This window comes from Cynocephalus volans, chromosome 3, assembly GCF_027409185.1.
Source record: "Cynocephalus volans isolate mCynVol1 chromosome 3, mCynVol1.pri, whole genome shotgun sequence".
NCBI lineage: Eukaryota > Metazoa > Chordata > Mammalia > Dermoptera > Cynocephalidae > Cynocephalus > Cynocephalus volans.
Window position 1 is genome coordinate 86,525,632 of NC_084462.1, and position 25,011 is coordinate 86,550,642.

Below are 25,011 nucleotides of genomic sequence, written 5' to 3' on the forward strand. Positions count from 1 at the left end.
TTATAACCATAAGATGTTTTATGTAATCCCCATGGTAACTACAGACAAAATACCTATAGAAGATGCTCAAAAGAAAATGAGAAGGGAATCAAGCACATCAAAAAAAAAAAGACAGGCAACAAGAGAAAAAGTGGGACAAAATACAAGACAAACAGAAAATGAACAAAATGGTGACAGTAAGCCCTTTCCCATAAGTAAGTCTTTTTAAATGTAAATGAATTAAAATTCTCAGTCTAAAAAAACCCTAAGATCCAACTACATGCTGTCCACAGAGACTCATTTTAGATATAAGGACATACATCGTCTGAAAATGAAAAGATGGAAACACATATTCCATGCAAATGGCAACCATTAAGAAAGCAGGGGTGACCATACCTATATCAGAGAAAATAGACAAAAACTGTCACAAGAGGCAAAGGAGGACATATAACAGAGAACCCAGAAATAAACTCTCAAGTATATTGTCAAATGATCTTCAACAAAGGTGTCAAGGCTAAAGACAGTCTCTTCAACAAATGGTGTTAGGAAAACTGGATAGCCACATGCAAAAGAATGAAGTCAGACCCTTACCTTATACTGTATACAAAAATTAACTCAAAATAAAGATCTAAGCATAAGAACTGAAACTACAGAACTCTTACAACAAAAGAGCAAAGCTTCATAACATTGGATTTGGCAGTGATTTCTTGGATATGACACCAAAAGCACAGGTAACAAAAGCAAAAATAAACAAATGGGATTGCATCAAATTAAAAAACTTCTGTGCAGCAAAGGAAAAAACCAATGAGTGAAATGAACGAGGTAAAAAAGCAACCTACAAATGGGAGAAAATATCTGCAAACCATGTATCTGATAAGCAGTTAATATCCAGAATATATAAAGAACTCCTACAACTCAATCATAATACAATCCAATTAAAAAATGGGCAAAGGACTTGAAAAGACATTTCTCCAAAGAAGATACACAAATGGTCAACAAACAGGAGAAGATGCTCAGTATCACTAATCATCAGGGAAATGAAAACCAAACCCACAATATCATCTCACACCTTAGTATAGCCACTGTAAAACAAACAAACAAAAAAACCCCAGAAAATAACAAGTGTTGGTGAGGATGTGGAGAAATTTGAACCCTTGTGCACTGTTGATGGGAATGTAAAATAGTGCAGTTACTATGCAAAACAATATGGCTGTTCCCTAAAAAAAAATTAAAACTAGAATTACCATATGACCCAGCAATCCTAATTCTGGGTATATATCAACAAGAATTAAAAACAGGCTCTTGAACAGACATTTACACACCCATGTTCACTGCAGCACTAGTCACAACAGCCAAGAGGTGGAAGCAATGAAATTGCCCATCAATTGAATAAAGATGTGGCAGATACATGGAATTTGGAATATTATTTAGCCTTGAAAAAAGAAAATTCTATCATATGCTACAACATGAATGCAACTTCAGGACATTATTCTAAGTGAAATTAGACAGTCGCAAAAAGACAAATGCATGATTCCACATTTATACAAAGTATCTAAAAAAATCAAACTCTTCGAAAGTAGATGGTGGTCTGGTGGCCAGGGGCTGGGGGAGAGGGTAAAGGAGAGTTGTTCAATGAAGCAAGATGAAGTCCTAGAAATTTGTTGTACCACCATGTGCATATAGTTAACACTACTGCACACTTAAAAGTGGTTAAGATGATAAATTTTGTTTTTAACTATTATTTTTTTTTAATTTGGTGGCTGCCTGGTAAGGGGATCTGAACTCTTGACATTGTTGTTATTAGGCTGCACTCTAAACAGCTGAACTAATGGGCCAGCCACAAAATTATTTTTAAAAATTAGATGCATACCTTGGTGTTGGCAGTTCATTGCCCACTAATAGTAAGCTAATAATGCCCTTTGCCCCTATTGTAGTTCTAATTTCCTAAGCTCAGGTTACCTTTCTAGAAGAACCTTAAACACTAACATTTCCTCAAAAAGTGTATCATCTTCATTACCCTACAAAGAAGACATTTAGGTTGCAGGGATGGGGAGGGGGACAATAAATGGCAAACATTTTATTGGAAACTGGCTTTATAACTTAATACCCGTCCTGGGACCCCCCTAAAGCAGGCATTTTTTTTTTTTTTTTTTTTGTCGTTTTTTTTCATGACCGGCACTCAGCCAATGAGTGCACTGGTCAGTCCTATATAGGATCCGAACCCGCGGCGGGAGCGTCGCCGCGCTGCCAGCGCCGCACTCTACCAAGTGCGCCACGGGCTCGGCCTAAGCAGGCATATTTGATATGCAAGGTTTCAAAGTACTTACATTCTACCTTCCCTCTTTGATGGTTTTAAAAACTCAAAACAAAGTTAACAATAGACCATTATGTATATATTATGTATATAGCCATGAAGCAGCCAAAGTTGACAGTGATAAATGTGGATTAAATCCAGGAGCAAATTTCCCAGTAAGAAGGTAAGTTCTAGGCCTCCCTCAGGTGAGACAGCATTTTAGATTCAACGCTAATCATCAGAATGAATTTAGATTAGCAAAAATGTTCATAATGGAGCAAATGTCTGCTGTCCATTTGCTTCCCTTGCTTCCTGTTAGTCTGACACTCAAGAGACTCAAAGCCTCTGACTCACCATCCCACCCAGCTCCAACCATAAGTAATCCCATTTTTCCCAAATCTCATTTCTTTCCCACATCTCCCCTCTCTCCACACAAATCAATTCTCTCATTACTGTATGTCAGAGCTTGCCTTTTTAAGGTAATTTGAGTGTATGTTTCAGTTTACTCATACATGTTATATACTCATCCAGAAAATATCTAGATTTTAAAGCTTTGTGAATTCAGATGACATCATTGAATAGGTCATTGGGAAGGTAGAAGTCCAAATACTAACAGAATTGGTGTACAGAACAAGGATAAAAGACAGACAAAAAAAGAGAGGCTAAAGGAAAAATGGTTTTATATTTTAGAGAGGTAGTAAGTTTTTGAGTGAAGGAAAGATGATGTACTCGTATTGTAGAGCAAACACATTTAAAGGTTTTTCTGAGCTCTTCCAGTAAGCGGCCTAAGGTGATCTTTAAAAATGGTTCGCTATTCGCTTGACCCAGAAAACCCCACAAAATCGTGTAAGTCGAGAGGTTCAAATCTTCGTGTTCACTTTAAGAACACCCGTGAAACTGCTCAGGCCATTAAGGGTATGCATATCCGTAAAGCCACCAAGTATCTGAAGGATGTCACCTTACAGAAGCAATGTGTACCATTCAGGCGTTACAATGGTGGAGTTGGTAGGTGTGCCCAGGCCAAACAGTGGGGTTGGACACAGGGTCGGTGGCCCAAAAAGAGTGCTGAATTTTTGCTGCACATGCTTAAAAATGCAGAGAGTAATGCTGAACTTAAGGGTTTAGATGTAGATTCTCTGGTGACTGAGCATATCCAGGTGAACAAAGCACCCAAGATGCGCCGCCGTACTTACAGAGCTCATGGTCGGATTAACCCATACATGAGCTCCCCCTGCCACATCGAAATGATCCTTACTGAAAAGGAACAAATCGTTCCCAAACCAGAAGAAGAGGTTGCACAGAAGAAAAAGATATCCCAGAAGAAACTGAAGAAACAAAAACTTATGGCTCGAGAATAAATTCAGAATTAAATATAAAAAAAATAAAAATAAAAAATAAAATAAAATAAAGGTTTTTCTGATAGTATAGTTCAAAGCTTCCACACATTTTTTATAAGTTTTGAAATATATAAAAACTTATTCTATTTTAATGTGTGAAGGAAGTCAACAGAAGGTTTTTTTCTGTGGAGACAAAACCTTTTTCTTCTCAGCCTTTTAAACTGTTTAGTTATACCCAGAATTCAAACACGCTGGAAAGGGGAACTCAAGATTATAGTAGTAATTTTCATTACCTAAAGAGTCAAACAGGAGCCAGATTTGCTGGCCATGTTTTATTTATCCTTTTTCTTCAAACAGGATAACCAAAGATACAGACAGTATTCAATAAAATAAAACAGATGAAACAAATTCTAAGAGACTGTGATGCCACATGCTACATTTAACCTAATTTTATTCATGCTTGCCTTGGGATGGGGAACAGATCATTCAGTAAAAACATACAGTAAAAACAAAATGTCTTATCATGTACGACTTTTAAACTACAATAATGATGTACCTTAATTACTTTCATGCACACAAGTCTAACATTACCTTTTTTAAAAAATAAACACAATTAAGACTTCTAGGAGCATTTTATAATAAAGTAATTCCTAATTTTTCTTTGTAGATAGATCAAGCACCTCCAAAATACAAATTCCTATACACAGTGAGCACTTTACTTAAAACGAACACTTAAGTAAATTAAGTACATGGACAGCCTTGGGATAAGCTGACATTATGTATTCAGCTAGGTAGGCAACAAACCATAGTGCCAAATGGAAAAAGTGTACTTGCAAATAAATTTTAAAAACTAAGTTAACTTCTTTTATAATTAAATACAGAAAATATACTGATTTGCTAAAATAAATAAGATGTGATGTATTAACACTTCACTATAAAGAATGCATACCAGAACATTTATAAACAGTGAATGAGTCTTATTAAGAAGTTTACTACAATAGATGCTGGCTAAATAGAAGTGCGTACTGTGAAGCACTATGGGTGGTATATGTTTTGCCACATACTTTTGTTACCTTGAGGTAGATAACACATGTGTACCAAATTCGGCATTCATTTTCAGTTGCTGCTGGTATCATGTGTTTTAAGAAATGTGAACAGTATGAAAAACTTGAAAATACTCATGAATGAAAAATGTTTTAGGAAAAAAATAGATATTTTCATGCAGTTATGTACAGTCTCACTGTGTAAATTTCAAGGCAAGATTTGTTTCCTGTAAAACAGATCATTGTTCTATGAGAGAATGTTTACTTGTCTTAGTGCATTTCTTTTGTCTTCTCCTGCATTGCATTATTTTGCTCTATTCTTTGTGTGTGCAAACGACATGCCAGTTAAAATGAAAACTATCTCACATGTAGAAAAAAAGTCTGGATTTTAAAAATCGAGAATAAAATCCTTACCAAATGACATCATCTGATTCAAGTAAAAAATGACTTAAACACTAGTTTTAAAAAAAAAAGACAATACATTTCATGAAGACTACAAAGAGAAATGTCTGCTGAGTGTTTTAGTTCAGATGTTTCAGAATGCTGCTGTATGTTTTATGAGGAATTTGAGGGGAGGATTTCATAGCAGAAGGTGTTAATGTGGCCTGTATTGACTTAAGTGGTGACCCAACTGGACTGTGAAACTGTGGGATGCCTATAGATTCAAGCTGCTTGTTAAAGAGGAACTCCCCACTGTTGTTCAGAAATCCTTCCTCATTTCCTCTCTCCCCCAGCTTCCCATCCTCTACTGGCTCAGTTTCTAGCATTTCAGTATCTTCTTTTCTGCTAAAGAACTTGTCCAAGTAACTGGTATAAGTGTTTTCCTTCTCAATTTGTTCATCCTTCCTTACCTCACAACAAAACTGATTGATGAGAAAACAGTCCTCCCCACTGCTCACAAACTGGCTATCCCAAGAAGATTGGTACAACGCTTCTAACTGAGCCAAATTGGCCATTCCTTTTTCCTGTTTTTCTTGGCTTACTGATTTTGATATCAAACTTTTCAATTCTAGTTGGGACACTGAGCTATTCAAGTCATTTAATTTATCAACAACATCAGTAGGCTCGTGCTGTGAACTAAGTTGAATAGTTCCTGCAATAAAGGAATCAAAATCAAATCCCTGATTCTTTTCCCTTTCTTTTTCAACCAGTTGCTGTGATGCTTCCTCTAGAGCTATCTGGGCTTTAACCAATCCATTCCTTTCACATTTTGACTTGCCTTTCTTATCAGACTTTTCTTTGCTTTGTTCTTTCCAATTAGAAAGATCTATAATAAGCTTGGGTTCATAATAATGGTTAACTTCACTCTCCCTCCAAACTAAGTTATCTAAATATGATGATGACCTCATTTTGTAGTTACAAGTATGGCTACACTCCAGATCACAATATTTGTTTTCATGATGATCTGGGTACTGCCAACAAGGCTCAGTAGAGTAACTGGTATCAAAAGCAGGATCCTCCAGGTACTTTTCTCGATCTCCATCCAAATATTTTCGAGGGTCAACTTGTACTTCTTCTTCATCAGTGACATCAGACAGAGCTCTTGGGTCAAGCTGCACTTCATCAATATCAAAGTTGTTATGTATAGGCCAATCATGCTCTGAAAACTGACAATCATGATACCTGAAAAAATTAATACATTAGTGTTACTCCATGATTTCATTTTCAAATTCACCTATCGCCTTTTATGTGAAAGCACTATGTTAGGTCTTTAAGGGGATAACAGGAGAGTAAACCATGAATCTTCCCTGCCCTACCAGAACATATAATCTTAACAGATAAGTATACCTGTTATTATACTTAGGGGGCCTATGAGGCAATACTTGGTAATTGCCAATGGAGCATATAATTTCATGAGAAACTCTTGAGTTCTCACTTATTTCTACTTTTCTCTAGTCTATTTTTCATCCACCACAAACACAACTGTAGATAAATATCTGGGTGACTGGCATATCTGTAGTTCAACTCCAGCAGTTTCACACAGACAAAAAACACTTTATGGCCACAAAATACAGATCTCTAATCTGAATCAGGTACTTTACAAATTTTCACACTACTAGTAATAAGGCAGACTAAAAGAGAGGAAGTTTTCCTGGAATGCATCACCATGAATAGGAAAAAAGTCTCTTCATGTATATGTGCTACTGAATGTGGTATCCTCTCACACATCACAACAAGGTGACTACACCATGCCCAAGTAGAGGCAGATTGAGACATACACATGAAAATGACTGGGGGATGGGGAGCAGGGAACAGAAAATAGATAACTGAGTATAACAGAAAATACAGAGGTTAGAAGATGTTTGGATATGTGTGAAAGAACTGTATTTGGGGGTAGAAATGGGCATGTGGAGAAAAAAATGTGGTTGGCACATGTGTATAAACACACAAATACCTCAACACTGAAACAATGAACTACTTCTTTAACAATCATTTCTTTTTAGACACAGAAATATATGAAATCTTAAACACTGTCATTAATGACTCGTAAACCTGGCCACACATCAAAATCACCTGAAGACTTTAAATAATATGCTACCACCCTACTTTGAAGCAGAATTATATCTACACTTCCCCAGAAATTTAGAAATCCTGAAAGGAGGCTGAGGGAAGAAATTATTTCACTTTAATGTACAATGTTATCCATTTTGATGTTTCATATCTGTTTAGACTAAAAACATTCCTTTTACTGAGCTTATGTTAAGATCCCAAAATTAATTTTATGTCATCAGAAAAACATATTCAAATACTGCATATACCATGAGTCAAAAATAATTTGTCCTAAGACATAACTGATACAGTAAAGATCTAAGACACTATGGAGATACCTTATTAGATAAGATTAAGTCTTGTCATCAACATCTTAAAAAAAATATTGTGACATTCATAGAAGCAATAGTTTACAATAGCTCAGACCTCCAAACTTCAAGCCCTCACATTTATTTTTATTTATTGTTTTGGTGGCTGGCCAGTGTGGGGGTCCAAACCCTTGACCTTGGTGTTATCAGTACCATGCTCTCCCAAGTAAGCTAACTGGCCAGCCCCAAGCCCTCACATTTACAGGACCTTATAATTTTACTAACCTTCATGACTTTGACAATGCTTCAAAGTAGCATTAAACTTTCCCATTATGTATCTCCTAACCAGTAACTTATTAAATATTTAAATTGCATAAAGGCTATTTAAAGATATTAATAAGTTTAACAGAAACCCAAAGAGACCATTACTAAATTTGTAAAACTTCTGCACTGTCTTATCATATATAATTTAAAAATAATACTCATTGCATTATGGTTCACTGAAAATTCAATAAATGATATTTTTCTGATTTAGGATCAATTTACCTTTCCCAGTTATAAATGTGACTATGAGTCTCATCCATAAGCAAAATATCATCAACTTCATCTTCAATATGAAAAGGATGACTTGAAATTGGCTCATCCATTGGAAAGGAATATATGCTCATGTAAGGATGGGAGAGTGCTTCTTCTGCTGTCAACCGATCCATGGGGCTAAATGTCAAAATTTGTTCCAGGAAATCCAGTGCTGCAAAAGAAAGAGTGAAAGTTTTTGAGAGAAGAATTGCTTATCTTTAGAAAAACTGAAAATGTTGGTCTCATTTACTTAAATGACCAGCTAAGTGATTACCGTAATCACTTCATACTACGCAATAGGAACATAGCATCTTAACTGTACTAAGAGGTCCACCAATTCATAAAGAGGAAAAAAAGAACTACTCAATTAAAAAGTTAATTTAAGTTTTGTCAGAGAAATAAAACTAACCTGATTTACAGATCGAAAAAAAATCTATTCAATCAACACAGCAAATATTTGAAATGTACCCCAGTCTCATTATTATGGCCAGTTATAAAGAAAAAGAGGATATATCAACTTAAACCATATGAAGCTGCTATTTTTGTCAGTCAAAAATGGCCAGATAGGGTAAGTCCCCTTTTATCCACGGTTTCAGTTACCCTCGGTCAACTGTGGTTCAAAAATATTACAGTATTTTTAAGAAAGAGAGACCAAGAGCACAGTCACATAATTTTTATTACAGTACGCTGACTACCCTTTATTGTTAATCTCTTACTGTGCCTAACGTATAAATTAAACTTTATCATAGCTCTGTATGTATAGAAAAAAATATAGTATATGTTAGGGTTCACAGTATAGGGTTCAGTACTATCCATGGTTTCAGGCATCCACTGTGGGTCGTGGAACGTATCCCCAGCAGATAAGGGTGGACTACTGTAACAGCAATTTCACATAGCTCAACCTAATACAAAGGTCTTAACTCCAACTCTGCAACTCACTAGCTTAACTGAATTACTAGCTATGTAGTGCTAGATGGACTACTTAAACTTGCTGAACTTCAGTTTCTTCATGTATAAAATGGATATATACTTATTTTATAATGTATAAAAATTAAATGCAAATATCTTATTAGGTATAAAAATTAAATACAAAGCATAGTGTCTGGTGCTTAATAAAAGCCCTTTCTCCTTCATGAACTAGCTGTTGTACTAATTTGTTTATATGCTTCACATCAATCACACTCCAGCACAGTTCACACATTAAACTTGATCATATTAGGATTCTTGCGGGGCTAACCATACACCCAATTCTTCCCATTAATTAGTCTGTTAGGCCTTACTAAGCTCCTTACCCAGCCTGAAGGCTGTCCTTATGCCACCCACACACTTCTATGCCTTATGATTTATACCAATCTTCAACCCTGGATCATTGCCACCATCTACTTTCTCTGCCTCCTAGCTAAACAGTACTGATGAAAACTAGATGCAACATCCCATATCTTGCTCACTACAAATTCAAACTGTGGAATTTCAATTCCACCTTTGCTATTTGGCCATCTCTTTATGCTCACAATTTTCTCTGTCGTTCTCAATAGATGAACTCATTTCACATTTATCTCAATCCCTATCTCTTCACCATGGTCTCATACACCCTCTATCTTTATCTTCTGTCTTAAAGGAAAAGATAGCCCTTTCTCTAAAACGAACCTGTACTCCAGAAAAGACCCTATTCTTAATTCCCAATCTCATTAACATGAAGAGCTGGTATTTTTATAGCCATTCATATTTTACATAGTGCTTTCAGAAACATTATCTCATTCAACCTTCAAATCAGTCCAACACAGACTAAAAAGAAACCCAAGGTTCATTGCTACTCATGGCCCTTCAGTGATCCAGGGTTGAGGTTCCTTCTTCTGTTCCCCTTATTTTTCCCCACTCCTCTCTATTATACTAACCTAATCTGGGAAATCATTTCACAATATATCAAGCTTGGTTGTCCTTTAATAGAGTCCACCTTACTTAGCCCAGGAGTCATGTGTCTCAAGACAAAAGAAACTCCAAGTCAAAGAGTTATGAATGGTTAACCCAGCACAATCACATTCTCATAGAGAACGGTATATAAGCAAGGGTACTTCTACAAGTTCATGGAAAGACTGGTATTGTCTTTTAATTCCATATTCCACAAACTTGATACAGTACCATCGAATATCCACTTACACAAAGACAAAATACTCAATTCTCTAGCATTTGGGAATTGTAGGCAGCAGGGAATGAGAGGAAGAGGTAGGAAAGAAACTAGCCAGGCTGATCTCCCAACTGTATGCATATACAGAACATTTCCATCACTGTAGAAAGTTCTACTGGACAGCACTGCTCTAGAGGAAACCGATCTATTTGATACAATGGTGCTAAAGTGTGCTAAGGTATAGAAATACATGATAACATCTCATCCTCCCTTTCTCTACAGTTTAAGTATGGAGGGAAATGAAAAAGAGGTATTCGTTTAAACACATTAACCAGAGTAGGGTTCCTAGAAGTTTTATGTGTTCATTCATATGTACTTAATCCTGTTTGCTTTTTTCCTCTGAAGATCATAAACAGTGTAGGGAGACGTATTATTTTTACCAAGTCCCCCCACTGCCTCAATGTGCTCTGCCCCCAAATAAAACAATGTTAATCAGGAAGAAACTGGTATGGAACATATCTAAATAATAAGTTTTTAGTCTCAGAATCTTTACCTATGCTGCATTGCAATTGTATACAAGCACAGTTCTGCCATATGTGGACACCAAAGATTTGTGCCCAATGGTTAATTTAATGAATCCATTATGAAAGATATTCAACACACAGGAATAAACCCAAGCCATCAGCCAAACATTCAGCTTGGTTCAAAGGTGAGTAAGACATGGTCCCCACCCTAACTAGGTTAAGAAGAAGGAAGATTCAATTGCATTATTTAGCAAGATTACAAATGTTTCAACAGCAATGCCTCTTTTGATAAGACACAGCAATAGTGACAATGACTCTGAAGCAGATCCAGGTTATCCCTGAACAGCGTCTCTCAACCTGGTTGGACAGTCACACCTATATGGAGGGAGGGAGGTACTGGGATGGATTTGTTTATTAATTTATTTAGTTAGTTTATTTATTTAAAAGATGACCAGTAAGGGGATTTTAACCCTTGACTTGGTGTTGTCAGCACCACACTCTCCCAAGTGAGCCACGGGCTGGCCCTTATAGAGGGTTTTAAAAATGTAGACACCCACCGTGCTCCCCACTCCACCTCCCAATTCTGATTTAATAGTCTGCATTTTAAAAGAGCTCCCACAGATGACTCTCAGGCATAATCCAATGTCATGTGACTGCTATTCAATTATGAACAGGGACCTCATGACAGTGCTGTACAAGGTTAGGAGCAAGAAAGCTAGCAATGGAATTTGATTGTGAAGATATATTAAAAGACTGGTTAAGTTCCACTCAAATATTGTTTGGAAAAAAGACTGGTTAGGGATGTAGAACCATTAAAAAGGAAGCTTGAAAAACCTGCTGAAATTAAATATAGCAGTTTCCTTTTTATTTAGCATTTATATGAGTTCTAAGTATATTTGAGATAAAAACAACGCCATTATGATTTTGCCACCCAATACCTAATTTGCAAAACACTTCTGACTTTAAAACACTTTAATATACACTAACCTGAAACACATATGATGATCAGAGTGGGTGCTACGAATAATGGATGTATAATTAACAAAAAGTTTAAGATGTTTAGCAAACTATTCCTAACTTTTTTCTTTTTATTTTGGTGGCTGGTTGGTACAGGGATCAAACCCTGGAAGTTGGTGTTTATCAGCACCATGCTCTGATAACTAAACAAACTGGCCATCCCCTTCTAACTTTTTTGAATGATGAGAGAACAATATAATTCTGACACTGATGTACCTTAATATACTATAATTCTTAAAGATACAAGACAGTCAATTTTTAAGAGAAATATTTTTCACACCTAATGTTCTCCCTTAAGAAAAGTTACCTTATTACAGACTACTACAAAAGTTAGACTTTTGTATCTTATTGATATCAACAAATCCTAAAGATATGCCACTCCATTTGGGGACAAAAACTAATTCCTAATTGCTTTAGTGGTCAATGAAGTTTTGATTCTCTCCAAGCATCAAAGCATGCACAACCTCTCACACTTAGCACCTAACACTTTTTTTTTCTCAAAAGATGACCAGTAAAGGGATCTTAACCTTTGACTTGGTGTTGTCAGCACCACGTTCTCCGAAGTGAGCTAACCAGCCATCCCTATATAGGGATCCGAACCCGTGGCCTTGGTGTTACCAGAACCACACTCTCCCAAGTGAGCCACAGGCTGACCCTCACCTAACACTTCTAACACCAATCTACAAGCTCATATGTTTTGTTTGCTCATAGGGCTTAATACAGAGTCACACACTATTTTTGCTTTAGTTTCACTCTTCCCTCCATCTCTTTCTTGCCATGAAGATCTTACTTTCCCTGTGACTTAATTTTCTTTCACATCCAAATCGAATTCATGCCCATACTTACTTATCAAGCAACCCTCACAGAACTCCATTCCAGTTCAGACAGTGCCAGTGAGTCAATATGCTCACCTACAGTAGGTAATCAGAAGTGTAAACTGGAATAGTAAATGGAGTTAGAACCAGGAGGGGTACACTTTCTGGAATCTCAAAAATTACTCAGAGGAACAAAGAAACAGATCTCAGCCTAACAGCCAAGCCAAAAAAGGGGAAGAGTAAAGTTTTAGGTAGACTATTTGGGAGAAAGCCAGATATCTAAGGATAAAGAGCTAAAGCTTCCCTGCATAAATTCTGCTTTTACTTACATACACACACACACACACGCACGCACGCACGCACGCACGCACGCACGCACGCATTAACATGATAGTTACTCCTGAGTGATCATACCTTCTCGACTAATTCCTGGAAGCAGCTGAGTTAAAGGTTTGTGTGGCTCAGTCATGTCATTTCTTATGTAAACTGGAATTACGCTGAGAAGCTCCTGACGATCTTCCTCATGTACAACAGGAATAGACTCTAAAATCAGCTGCATCTGTTCAAGTTCATGTGCACCTGAGATCAAAAAATACCAAATACAACATAAACACATTTCTCAACGTTTACTTATTTCACAATAAACATACTAAAATAAACTAACTTAAATATTGTAATGACCAGAGGGGAGAAAGCAGTTTAAATTATTAGTCAGCAGGTTTCATTGCTTTGAATATCACCAATCTACTTAAAAAGCATATCTTTTCGATTTCTGCTCGCTGATGTCTTCAGCAGAACTGACTCTGGAAGTTTGGCTTCACGCTAAGATTATCACAAAGTAGTGAAGAAAGCAATGAACTGAGATTCAAGGGACCTGTATTCTACTCTTAGCTGTACCACTAATTAACTGGCTATTTCTGGAAATAATACTTAACATCCCCAGGGCTTGATTTTATCATCAATAAAATGGGGGGTTGGATTATATTTGTGAAACAAGAAGTTTTTATAGTTATGGGTTAGGTTCAGTTAGCATTTCTAATTCAGGACCACTATTAAATAGAAGGGGAAACTTAAGATAAATGGGCAATTTAAAAAATTCCATTAGCCTTTCCACTAATTTCTAGAAATTCAAAAATTTTTTGAGTTCCTACTATGAACTCCTGGGAATATAGCTATGAAACAAAACAGACCAAGCCCCTGCCTTCATGGAGCTTACAATCTAGTGGACAAAGACAGATAATTCTGTAAACATATATTAAGTCAAATGGTGACAAATGCTATGAAGAAAAATACAGTAAGGAGGACAGACAGAACTGTTGGGAGTAGGGTTGTTAATTTAAAAAGGATGACCAAGGAAGGCCACACTAAAAAGCTGAAAAAGAATTGAGGGAAAACACCTCATTCTTATAGAGGAAGAGAGTTCTACAAAGATGGGAAAAGGCCCAAAGGCCCAGAGCAGAGAGTGGTCTTGGTGTGTCCAAGAAACAACAATTAAACAAGTATAGACAAGAGTAGCTGGGGGCAAGTAGTAGATGAAGTCAGAGTGATACCAGAACACAAAGGGTTTGCTTTAATCTGAGTTTCATGGGAAGCCATTACACAGCTTGAGCAGAGAAATGACATGATCTCACTTAACGTTTTAACAGGACTACTCTGGCTGCTATGTGATAACTACCCACCAGACAGCAAATACTGAACAGGAAAGCCTGAAGGTCCTGAATTAGATCAGGTGAGAAGGTCCTGAATTAGACCAGGAGACACAATGGTTGATTGAACTAGCGGAAGGGAGTAGTAATAGAGATACAATAAGCAGAGTCTGGATGTATTTTGAAGGATGTGCCCACAGGACCTTTATCAACAGGATTGAAGGATGATGACAAAATTTTTGCCTGAGCAACTGAAGTGGAGGTGCTGGTTTACTAAGATGAGGAACACACTAGAAAGATAAAGTATGAAGGAGAAAATCAGGAGTTCAGTTCTGGATAGGTTAAATTTGAGATGTTATTAGACATCTGAGTGGAGCTATTAAGTAAGAGTTAATGAATCTGGAATTCAGAAGACAGGTGAGGGTTGAAGATATAAATTTGGGAGTTATCAGATATAGATGGTATTTAAAGGAATGGAAAAGGAGATTATTCAGGGAATAAGTGAAGCTAGAAATGAGAGGAGTCCAAGGACTAAAGGTGGGATATTACAACACTAGGACAAAGAGAAGAATTGGCAAAGATGACTGAAAAAGAGGGGCTGGTGGGGTAGAAGAAAAATCAAGAGAATGATGTGCTGAAAGAAGAGAAAAAGTACTCCAAGAAGGAGAGAAAGACAAATTGTGACAAATGCTGAAGGTGGCCCAAAATGAGGACTGAGAATTGATCAGGGATTCAGCATAATGGAGATCACTGGTGACCTTGACAAGAGCAGTTTTGGTGAAGGACAAAGCCTGACTGGAGAGGGTTAAAGAGAAAATGGAAGTAGGGGAATTAAAGACAGCACGAATATACACATCTTTTGGGTTTTACTGTCAAAGAGCACAGGAAAATGCAGCAGTAGTTGAGGGAGATTTGGGGTCAGGAAAGAGGATTTTTTATTTTGTAAGACTGGAAATATTATATCAGTGTTTGAATACTGATGAAAAATGATCCAGCAGATGGGGTAAAAGGAAGATGCAAGAGAAAAAAGTGCTGGAGCAAAAGCCTGGAGTAGGCTAGAAGGAAACATCTAGTTGACCTTGGAAAGGAGCACTGAGAGAGTGATAACCTGGAAGCATAACAGAAAAGTACCAAAAAATAAGACTAAGACACTTCCTATAGGATTAACACACATGGATTTCCAATGAATGCTTAGTTCTTTCCTTTTGTTGCTCTGTTCACTGGCAGCTTATAACTAATAACCACTTGGATCTCCTTTCATGCTGCTTTTATTGAATGGTTCACCAACATACTATTGAAGCATCTAGTAACAAGAAAGGAACTACAAACTACAACCTAGCTATTTCATATCATTTCACAAACATTTCCTATTAATTAAACGTTTAAAGTTTACATGAATTTAAGATTAAAATTATGCTTATAGGGTTTTCTTAATCCAATTCTTTTTATTGCTATACTTGAACAATGTTGGAACATGGCAAATGAACATTTTAAAATACATTAAGTACCTCTTTATAATTAATGCAGCAGTAGGCAATGACCCCATTTCTATGACCTGGAGTATGACCTAATTATTTTAAATTACATAGATTTAAATTTGTTTTCTTTGTTTTCCTGATTCATTATTGTGGTGGCTTTATAATATGTCCACAAACTCTTTGATACCCCTCCCTTCAAAGGGTGGAATGAAACTCCCCTCCCCTTGAGCATAAGGTGTGCTTTAGTAACTTGCTTCCAACACATAAAATAAAGCCGAAGTGACAATGTATAACTTTTGAGACTATGTCACAAAAAGATATTCTGAATTCATGGTCAAATGATTTTTAACAAAGGTGTCAAGATAATTCAATGGGGAAAGAATCTTTTTAACAAGCGGTTCTAGGATAACTGGATGTCCACATGCAAAAGAATGAGTGGACCCCTAGTTGGACCTCTACCTCCTATCATACACAAAAATTAACTCAAAATGGATCACAGACCTAATTATAAAAGCAAAAAATATAAAACTCTTAGAAGAAAAAATAGGAGTAAACATCCATGACCTTAGATTAGGCAATGGTTTCTTGGATATGACAACAAAAGCAAAAGTGACAAAAGAAAGATAAATTAGACCTCACCAGAATTAAAATCTTTTGTGTTTCAAAAGACAATATCAGGAAAGGAAAAGAATGGGAGAAACCCGCAGAATAGGAGAAAATAGATGTAAATCATATATTTGATAAAGGATTTGTATCCAGAACACTAAAGAAATCTTACAACTCAATAATAAAAGACAAATAACCCAATTTAAAAAATGGGCAAAGGATCTGCATAGACATTCTCCAAAGAAGATACACAAATGGCCAATAAGCACATGAAAAGATGTTCAACATCATTAGTCATTAGGGAAATGCAAATCAAAACCACAATGAGACACTGCCTCATACCCATTAGGATGACTACACTGAAAAAGGCGGACAACACTTTAAATAAGTATTGGTAAGAATGGGGAGAAATTAGAATCCTCATACATTGCTGGTGGGAATGTAAAATGGTATAGCTGCTTTGGACAACTGTTCTCCAAAAGTAAGAGTTACCACAGGATCCAGCAATTCCACTCTTAAGTATAAATACCCAAGAGAAAATATGAAGACATATGTTCACATAAAAACCTATACACAAATATTCACAGCAGCATTATTCATAATGTCCATTAACTGAAGAATGAATAAACAAAATGTGGTATTATCTCTAAAGTGGAATCCTATTTGGCCATAAATAGGCATGAAGTACTAATATATGCCACAACATGGGTGAACCTCCAAAATACTGCTATGTGAAAGAAGCCTGTCACAAAAGCCAACTGTTACATGATTTCATTTATATTAAATGTCCAAAACAGGCAAATCCATAGAGACAGAAAGTAGATTAGTGGTTGCCAGGAGCTGGGAGGAGAGAAAAATGGGTAGTGACTGCTGGTTACAGGGTATCTTCTAGGAAGGATAAAAATATTATAAAATTAGATTGTGGTGATGGTTATACAAACCTATAAATATACTAAAAAATATTGAACTGTACAATTTAAATGAGTGAATTGTATGTTGTGTGAATTACATATTAATCTTAGGAAAAAAAAAAGATACATTGGCTTTCTCCTCCCTCTCTTTTGGATCATTAGTTCTGGGGGAAGCCAGCTGCCATATTGTGAAGATTCTCAAACAGCCCTATGGAGAAGCAGTGAGGAACTGAGGCCTCATGGTAACAGTCACGAGAGTAAGCTGTCTAGAAATATAACCTCCTACCCCAGTTGAGCCTTCAGATGACTGCAGCCCTGACCAACACATCTTGACTGAGACAACCTGAAGTAGAACCACCCAGCTAAGCCACTCCCAAATTCCTGACCCACAGAAACTATAAGATAAATGTTTGCTGTTTAAGCCACTAAGTTTTGGGGTAATTTGTCATACAGCAACAAATAATACAGTAACTATGTTATAAATGCTGGAAGATACTTGAACATCAAGAATGTAATCTCCACTCACAGTGTTGTTCCTAGGAAAAATTCAATCCACTTAACCACTTAATTTCCAGGAATATCTGACAATTTCTCATAGCTTTCTAAATTGAAATTCAATCACTACCACACATCATGGAAGAAATTTCAGACAAATATAGGGAAAAAAATTATATGGGTTTGGTTAATGTCATGTTGCAAAAGTACTGGCATTAAAAACATACTTAATTTTCACAAAACAGGGCTAGGGAAAAAAAAGGAAGAAGAAAACATACTTAAGGGCATTTATGCACCATCCTTTTTTTAACTATGCTCCCCTAGGCACTCTTTTATTAACCGTTCTTCTATAAACAGACTCTGCCCCACTCCCTTTCTTTTGCTCAATCCCTTTCTTTTGCTCAACCTGGAAGTGGTGGGAGGGCCACTCTGAAGACTGAGTATAGAGAAAACAAGTAACGTCAAAAGACAAAAAAAGACCTAAATCATTGTCACATCACTTCCCTAACTATAAAATCTTCAGTACCCTACTATTTCCTACTTTCCAAAATGGAAACTCCTCTGCCTACTTTCTAAGAGACTTTCTAAGTATTCTGGCTTCACCTTAATTAGTCATAAATATCTTTATTATTATTTGATACCTTGCTTTCACCAAACTTTTCTGATTCATGAATATCCCAGGCTCATGTCTTTATTTATATGGGTACTCTTAAATAGATAACACTTTCCTCTCCCCAATCAAAATTATTCACTATTTCTATACAGGTTGAGCATCCCTAATCCAAAAATCAAAAATCTGAAATGCTCCAAAACCTGAAACTTTCTGAGCACTGACATGATGCTCAAAGGAGCATTTCTGATTTTCACATTAGGGATGCTCAGCTGGCTAAGTACCTGCAAGTATTCCAAAATCTGAAATCCAAAACACTTCTGGGCCCAAACATTTTGGATAAGGGATACTTATTTAACCTGTATAGTGAAAAATCTTTTTGATTCCATTATGCCTTCCATTCCAGCCATCACTGACATAGCCTAAGTCTGCAGTTCTTATAGTCTGCACTAAATAATTTTATACAAACTCATACACTGCTTTATGATCCATGACATTTTCATGGATTATTCATCTCTTCTCATCTTGATAAGTTCTCTCTCTCACATTTCTTTAGACTCCTTCATAGCACCAAGCTTAACAAAAAATTACTTCTTTGGTTGTTTCTGGCAGGCGAGAATTCTACCACTGAACCACCAATGCTCACTTTTGGTTGTTTCTGAAAGGTCATAGTAGTCAGGCAACAGGATATGGTGGATCAAGCAACAGGGATGACAGGGAGGCCAAGAAAAATTTGTTGGATTTTTTAAAATAGCTTTAAAAATTCACCAGGAAGTGACAATGGCAGAACTATGCAACTCAGGTATCATTTAACACAGATTACCAATAAGTATTATAGATCCACAAAATATAAAATTATATTTATAAGATGAGATATACAAAAGAACTAGAGTTTTGTTTGTTTGTTTTTATAGATGACCGGTAAGGGGATCTTAACCCTTGACTTGGTGTGGTCAGCACCACGCTCTCCCAAGTGAACTAACCAGCCATCCTCATATAGGGATCCGAACCTGTGGCCTTGGTGTTATCAGCACCACACTCTCCCAAGTGAGCCACAGGCCGGCCCCTAGAACTAGAGTTTTGACTAAATTTATAAAGTAACCAATTTAGTGAGTCTGTGAATAAGTTTTCTCAATTCTTTAAATAATAAAAACACCATTTTGTCTTTTCTTTTTAATGTTCCAGACTACAATAAATTGTTTTAAATCTTATATAGATCCTGCTTCATAGATGAATGCAAAATTATTTCCCTTTGGGAAAATTTTTTTTCCTACATAATACTAACCTGCAAAAAGGGTTTTACCAGTCAGCATTTCAGCAAAGATGCAGCCTGCAGCCCACATGTCAATGGCTTTAGTATAATTATTAGGAGAAAGTAAAAGACGTGGAGATCTGTACCATTTAGTAACCAATCCTTCAGAAAGATGACCCTAAAAAAAGAAACAAAAAACGTAGTTTAATTTTCTTATTTTAGCTTAAGAACAGTACATAAAACTTGATTCTTAAAAAAAACAACAAAAAAACCCAGTAACTGTTAAATCCTAAAACAATACTGTTAATTTCTAAGCCTTTTTTCTAAGGTTCTTGCACTTCTGAGACTAGATGGAGTTAAACTTTCTCCCCTGGGATATACCATCTATAAGATGATGTACACAGGGAGTCTGCTGATCAAAATATACTATAACAACTGACAGTATATAACTTTAACTGGTTATAGTGCTAACTATAGGCTGCACATTGGAAAGATGTTTCAGAAGAAGGGCTGTTTTTAACTTCAGATCTTAAGACAACCAACGAGCCGGCATGCTTTAAGTCAAAGAGAGAAGGGTAGGGAAGAGAACCTGAGGTATTACTCACAAACCAAGGCCACATCTCCTTACTGACAACCCAGATGCCTGTCTCTACTATATATCCCATTCCTAGTCAACCTATTTTACTACTTTACATTTACAAAGTATTTGACAGAAATACTTATACATATATTGCTTTATTCATCTCCAAAACAGAGAAATTGTGATGGTAAATATTAACTTCATTTTACAGGTGTGATAACACTCAGAGATTAAGGGACTTGCTTAAGTTCATATAGCTAGTTGGATGTAGAAATGAAGTTAATTTTAGATAGTGTAACTCTTAGTTCAGTGTTCTATCCACATATTCCACTGTTATCCATAAAAAGGATGTGGTCATCCATTCAGTTTAGTGCTCATTTCCTACGTTACAGGTTTTTTAAAAAAATTAAGATGTCCTTAACGTGATACAATGCATATAAAGATTTGTTTGTTTTAGACATGTGCTATGAAAAGCCAAGCAAGCAGGGCTCCCAGGGATTCTTTATAACCCAAGCAGCTCTCCACTTTCATATTTTAAATATCCAGATTCCGCACAAGACTTCATGTGAAAATTAAGAGACCAAGGTTCCACTTGGAAAATATTAAATTCTCAAAAAAAGAAAGAAAATATTATTAAATTTTTGTACAAAGGCAAGTTGCTATCTAAGAGAAAGTTGCTATGAATACTTTTGGGTATCTTACTACCAATTGTTTGTGTAAATTTAGATTTCAAACTAAATTAGGTTTGTTTAAACAATGCATAACTGAACAAAATGGAATCAAAGGGACAAAAGAAGACCTAAAAGTTGAAATAACATCCCCTCTTACCTTTAGATAGGACTACACTTCTACCCCAGACTTTTTTTTTTTTTTTTTACTTTTAAATAACTAAGGGAAAACTTCAGTTACAATAAATAACCATACAAAGTTAAAAATTTGTATTTAATTAGGATCCTACTCCACCTACACTTCAAACACAGGGAGACTGTGAACGAAAGTAGATCTGGTATGAGGAAAAAAGGCACTATGTAAAGTTTAATTCTGCCATAGCATACAAAGAAAATACAAGCAGCTATTCTTGATGATGTACATTAGCTTAAAGGTCCGTCTCAGCTGGTTTTCTACGTACCTTATGGGAATAATGAGGATCCATGATCCGTGCAAGACCAAAGTCACCTATCTTCAGCACCAAGTCTTCAGTATTAATGAAAAGATTAGCTGGTTTGAGATCTCTGTGCAGTACATTTGCAGAGTGAATATATTTGAGCCCACGTAGCAGCTGATACATGAAAAGCCTGGCATGCTCTTCCAGTAAAGGGCCCTGCTCCAGCACATTAGCCAAGTCTGTCTCCATGTACTCCTGAACAATGTAAACACTGTTCAGTTCAGTAAGAGAGCCCACATCATCTGTTAATTGGCTTCCACTGGGACCAAGAATTTCAAAGACTTTCACAATGTTATCATGGTCAAGCCTTCTAATAATTTTGATTTCACGTAGAGCATGTTTGACACTCTGGGGATCAGTAAGGACAATTTTCTTGATGGCTACTCTTTTGTCACAGTCATTGTCTACAGCAGAAAAAACCAAGCCATTGCCTCCACAACCCAATGGTTTTAAGTCCATATACCTAGAGCCCAGATCAAAACCATGAATGTTCATGAGACTTTCAAATTTCTCTGCCATTTTGAAACCCTTACTACTGCCTTTTCCTTTCGAATTGTTGAACTTGTGTAAACAAGGAAGAAAACTGGCATCAAAAGGAAAGATCTTTCAAAAAGGGAGAACAAAAATAATTATGCTTCCACAGCAAGATGGTTTCTTGATGTTCATTGCATATGCCAACCAGGCCAATTGAGCTCCCCTTAGATTTAAACTTCAAAAAGCTCTACTCATATTGAGAATTAAAAAGATTGCAGTACTCATTGTTCAAGAATGGGGCAGCAACTCTGCAGACATTTAAAGAAAACACTCAAGAAACTCAAACGGAATGAAATGACATACTATGCACTCAGATTTACTGTGCTAAACGATTTAACATTTAACAAAAATGTGAATAAATATGCACACAACAGGCTTCTATGAACATTCTCCTCACAGTGCAGATACATTCAGTGTTGGACTGGTCCTGAGCAGCATTGTTCTAAGGTGCTGGTAAGCACTATTTCCGTTTTGCTTCTTTTCTTCCTTTGTTGATATTTATTTTCAACAGGAAGCCCTGGCAGCTGCTGGTTAACAGAAGATGTCTTTTGTTAGTGATCAGGTGGCTCCAGCTCACCACAATCACAATCAAAGCTACCGTCCATCTTACTCTGATACAACCTGGGGGATGAGAAAAGAACAAAGAGTCAACTACTGCAAGAAATACTCTTTTCTTCAAATTTCTAAGATGACACAAACTGGGCATTTAGCAATAAACCACTACTGGTACATTAAACTTATTTATGGCAATTAAGTGACAAATTACACTTAATCAAAATTAGCTTACAAAAATAATGTAAGCAATTCACATGTTGACCCATGCTCCAGATCACACTAGATTTTTGATAACACTTAGGCTCATGAGGTTGTGCCATTTCTTAAGTGTCAACAAGTACAGGATGGTTCCTAACATTTTTACAGAACTCTTGAGTTTCTTGAGGGTAAAACATTAGTCACATTTCTCTAAAAGAACATATAAACCTGCAATGTGTTAGTTCATTTTTAAAAAGTTTACTTACTATGCCTATCAATATCCAATAGACAAAAATCTAGCAGTACAGATAAGAAATTTGCAGAACATGCTCTTCAATTTATGAAAGAGTGAACTTGAACAGTGAAGCTAGGAAAAGGTGTTTAACATCATTGATAGAAAAACCAAAGTATCTTAAGATAACATTTCAGATTGGAAAAACATTTTTAGAGTCTGTTAATATCAATTCTGAGGAGAAATGTGGAAAAACAAGAACTTTCATACAGTATTAAGTGGGAGTCTAAATTAATAAAAAACTTCAGAGCGGGGCTGGCCAGTTGGCTCAGTTGGTCAGAGTATATAGCCTTGTAACACCAAGGTCAAGGGTTTGGATCCCCATACCAGCCAGCCACCAAAAACCAAAAAATACCCTTAAGACCAATTTGGCATAAACATGTAAATATATAAATAGCATACCCTATGACCTGGACATTTTTCTTCATGATAAACCCCCTAGAGAAATGTTTGTAAATAAACATACAAATGCTTGTGTTCTGTTTTGGTTATTTTTTTGTTTTTTGCAATGGCAAAGAATTAGAACAACCTCAACTTTCAAAAATAGGAGAAAAGATAAATAAAATGAGTTATATTCATATAGCAGAATAGTGTATAACAGTGAAAATGAATACAAGGTTATTTCACAAAGTTTATGGGAAAATAGAATTAAAAGATAATACTGAGCTGGCTGCTTAGGTCAGTTGGCTAGAGCACAGTGATATAAACACTAAGGTCCAGGGTTCAGATCCCCATACCAGCCAGCTGCCAAAATATATATATATATATATATATATATAACACGAATCTTTCCATGAACTTTTTGAAGTACCCTTGTAGAGACAGTTGAAATCTCCAAAAACATATTACATTAAAAAAGCATACTGCAGATAGAAATGTGTGTGCTGAAACCAGTTATGCCAGGTTCAAAAACACACAAAATAATGCTATTTTGTGGGTTCATATGTATGTAGCAAAATGATAAAAAACATGAGATTGACAAATACCAAATACGTGATAACGATTACCTTGAGGAATGAGGAAATGGATTAGGATGAGGGTGGGTGGGGTTACACAGTAATATTCACATATCTTTAATAAATTATTTATTTAAAAAAACGAAGTATGGCAGATTATTAGAATCTTATTGAGCTGGGTGGTACACATATTATATTGATTTCCGCACATTTGAAATATTTCATGATTTTTAAAATATGGGCAGGGAAAAAAAAGTCTCAACTCCCTTGCCTAGTAGGGAACCTAGTAGATGGTTCCCTAGCCAACTGGAAAACTAAATGCAACTGTGTTCTTTCAGTTTTTTGTTTTTTTCTCTGAACCTGCTTTGGTTCTGATCTCTATTTCTTAATGGTCTAATTCTTGAATCTGCAGATGTCTGTATCCAGAGTATCAGATATGAGACATTATGAAAAATAAAGTGGTCAGAATTCCTGACAGATAAAACCAGACAACATTTTAGGCAACAAGAGTAATATAAAGCCACCAATTCATTCATTCATTAATTTAATATATAAATATATACTGAACAACTACTACATGCTAGGCAGGAGCAAAACAGACATGATGAGCAAAATAGGATTCTGGCCCTCAGCAAACTCTTATTGCCCAATAGGAGAGAAACAGCTTTATTTAATAAAAATTTACATTTACTATCTCTCAGTTCTTTTAATGAATAGGAGCATTTCTTGGATCTGCTTAATATTGTGAAGGACATTAATAGCATAATACTTTCTCTGTTTTACTATAACAGAGATGGTTTCTTCCTCTTTTTTGTTGGCTGGCCAGTACAGGGATCTGAATCCATGACTTTGGTGTTACCAGCACTACATTCTCCCAAGTGACCTAACCAGACAGCCCCAGAAATATTTTTCTTAGAGTCAGCATCAAGTAAATTCTTTAAAAAAACCCTTAAGTTCTAAATATTAACCTGAAGCTAACTGGCCAGCCCAGAGATGGTTTCTTCTGTTTGCAAGTTTTTGTCTGCTTCTCAGATATCAGCCAAAAAACAAACAAAAAACCAGACTTGTAAAATTTCTGTAGCTGACCAGTCTATTTGTAGTAAAACATTTAAAAGTTAAAGTGTATAAATAAACTTTTGAACTAAAAGATATTTCAGATTTTTAAAGGACTTTCATTAATACTGCGTGTCTTCCCCTTCCCCTCCAATTTTTTTGATTTGTACACT

The 25,011-nt window shown here is 36.1% G+C and overlaps 2 protein-coding genes across 2 annotated transcripts in view; one reads left to right on the forward strand and one right to left on the reverse strand.

Annotated features, from left to right (window-relative positions):
• Window positions 1-3,046: 3,046 nt before the first annotated feature.
• LOC134373121 (large ribosomal subunit protein uL22-like) lies at window positions 3,047-3,648 on the forward strand. The gene has a single exon (XM_063090611.1). The coding sequence runs from the start codon at window positions 3,076-3,078 to the stop codon at window positions 3,628-3,630; it is 555 nt and encodes a 184-aa protein (XP_062946681.1). The 5' UTR covers window positions 3,047-3,075; the 3' UTR covers window positions 3,631-3,648.
• A 278-nt stretch (window positions 3,649-3,926) lies between these two features.
• The window catches only part of MAPK6 (mitogen-activated protein kinase 6), a 42,789-nt gene continuing 21,704 nt past the window's right edge, over window positions 3,927-25,011 (reverse strand). Inside the window, exons 2-6 of the mRNA XM_063090888.1 lie at window positions 21,215-22,405; window positions 19,539-19,683; window positions 12,922-13,086; window positions 7,997-8,198; window positions 3,927-6,275 (exon numbers count right to left, since the gene is read on the reverse strand). Coding sequence (XP_062946958.1) covers window positions 5,174-6,275; window positions 7,997-8,198; window positions 12,922-13,086; window positions 19,539-19,683; window positions 21,215-21,769 — 2,169 coding nt within the window. The 5' untranslated portion in view covers window positions 21,770-22,405 and the 3' untranslated portion in view covers window positions 3,927-5,173. The remainder of the gene's footprint in view (window positions 6,276-7,996; window positions 8,199-12,921; window positions 13,087-19,538; window positions 19,684-21,214; window positions 22,406-25,011) is intronic.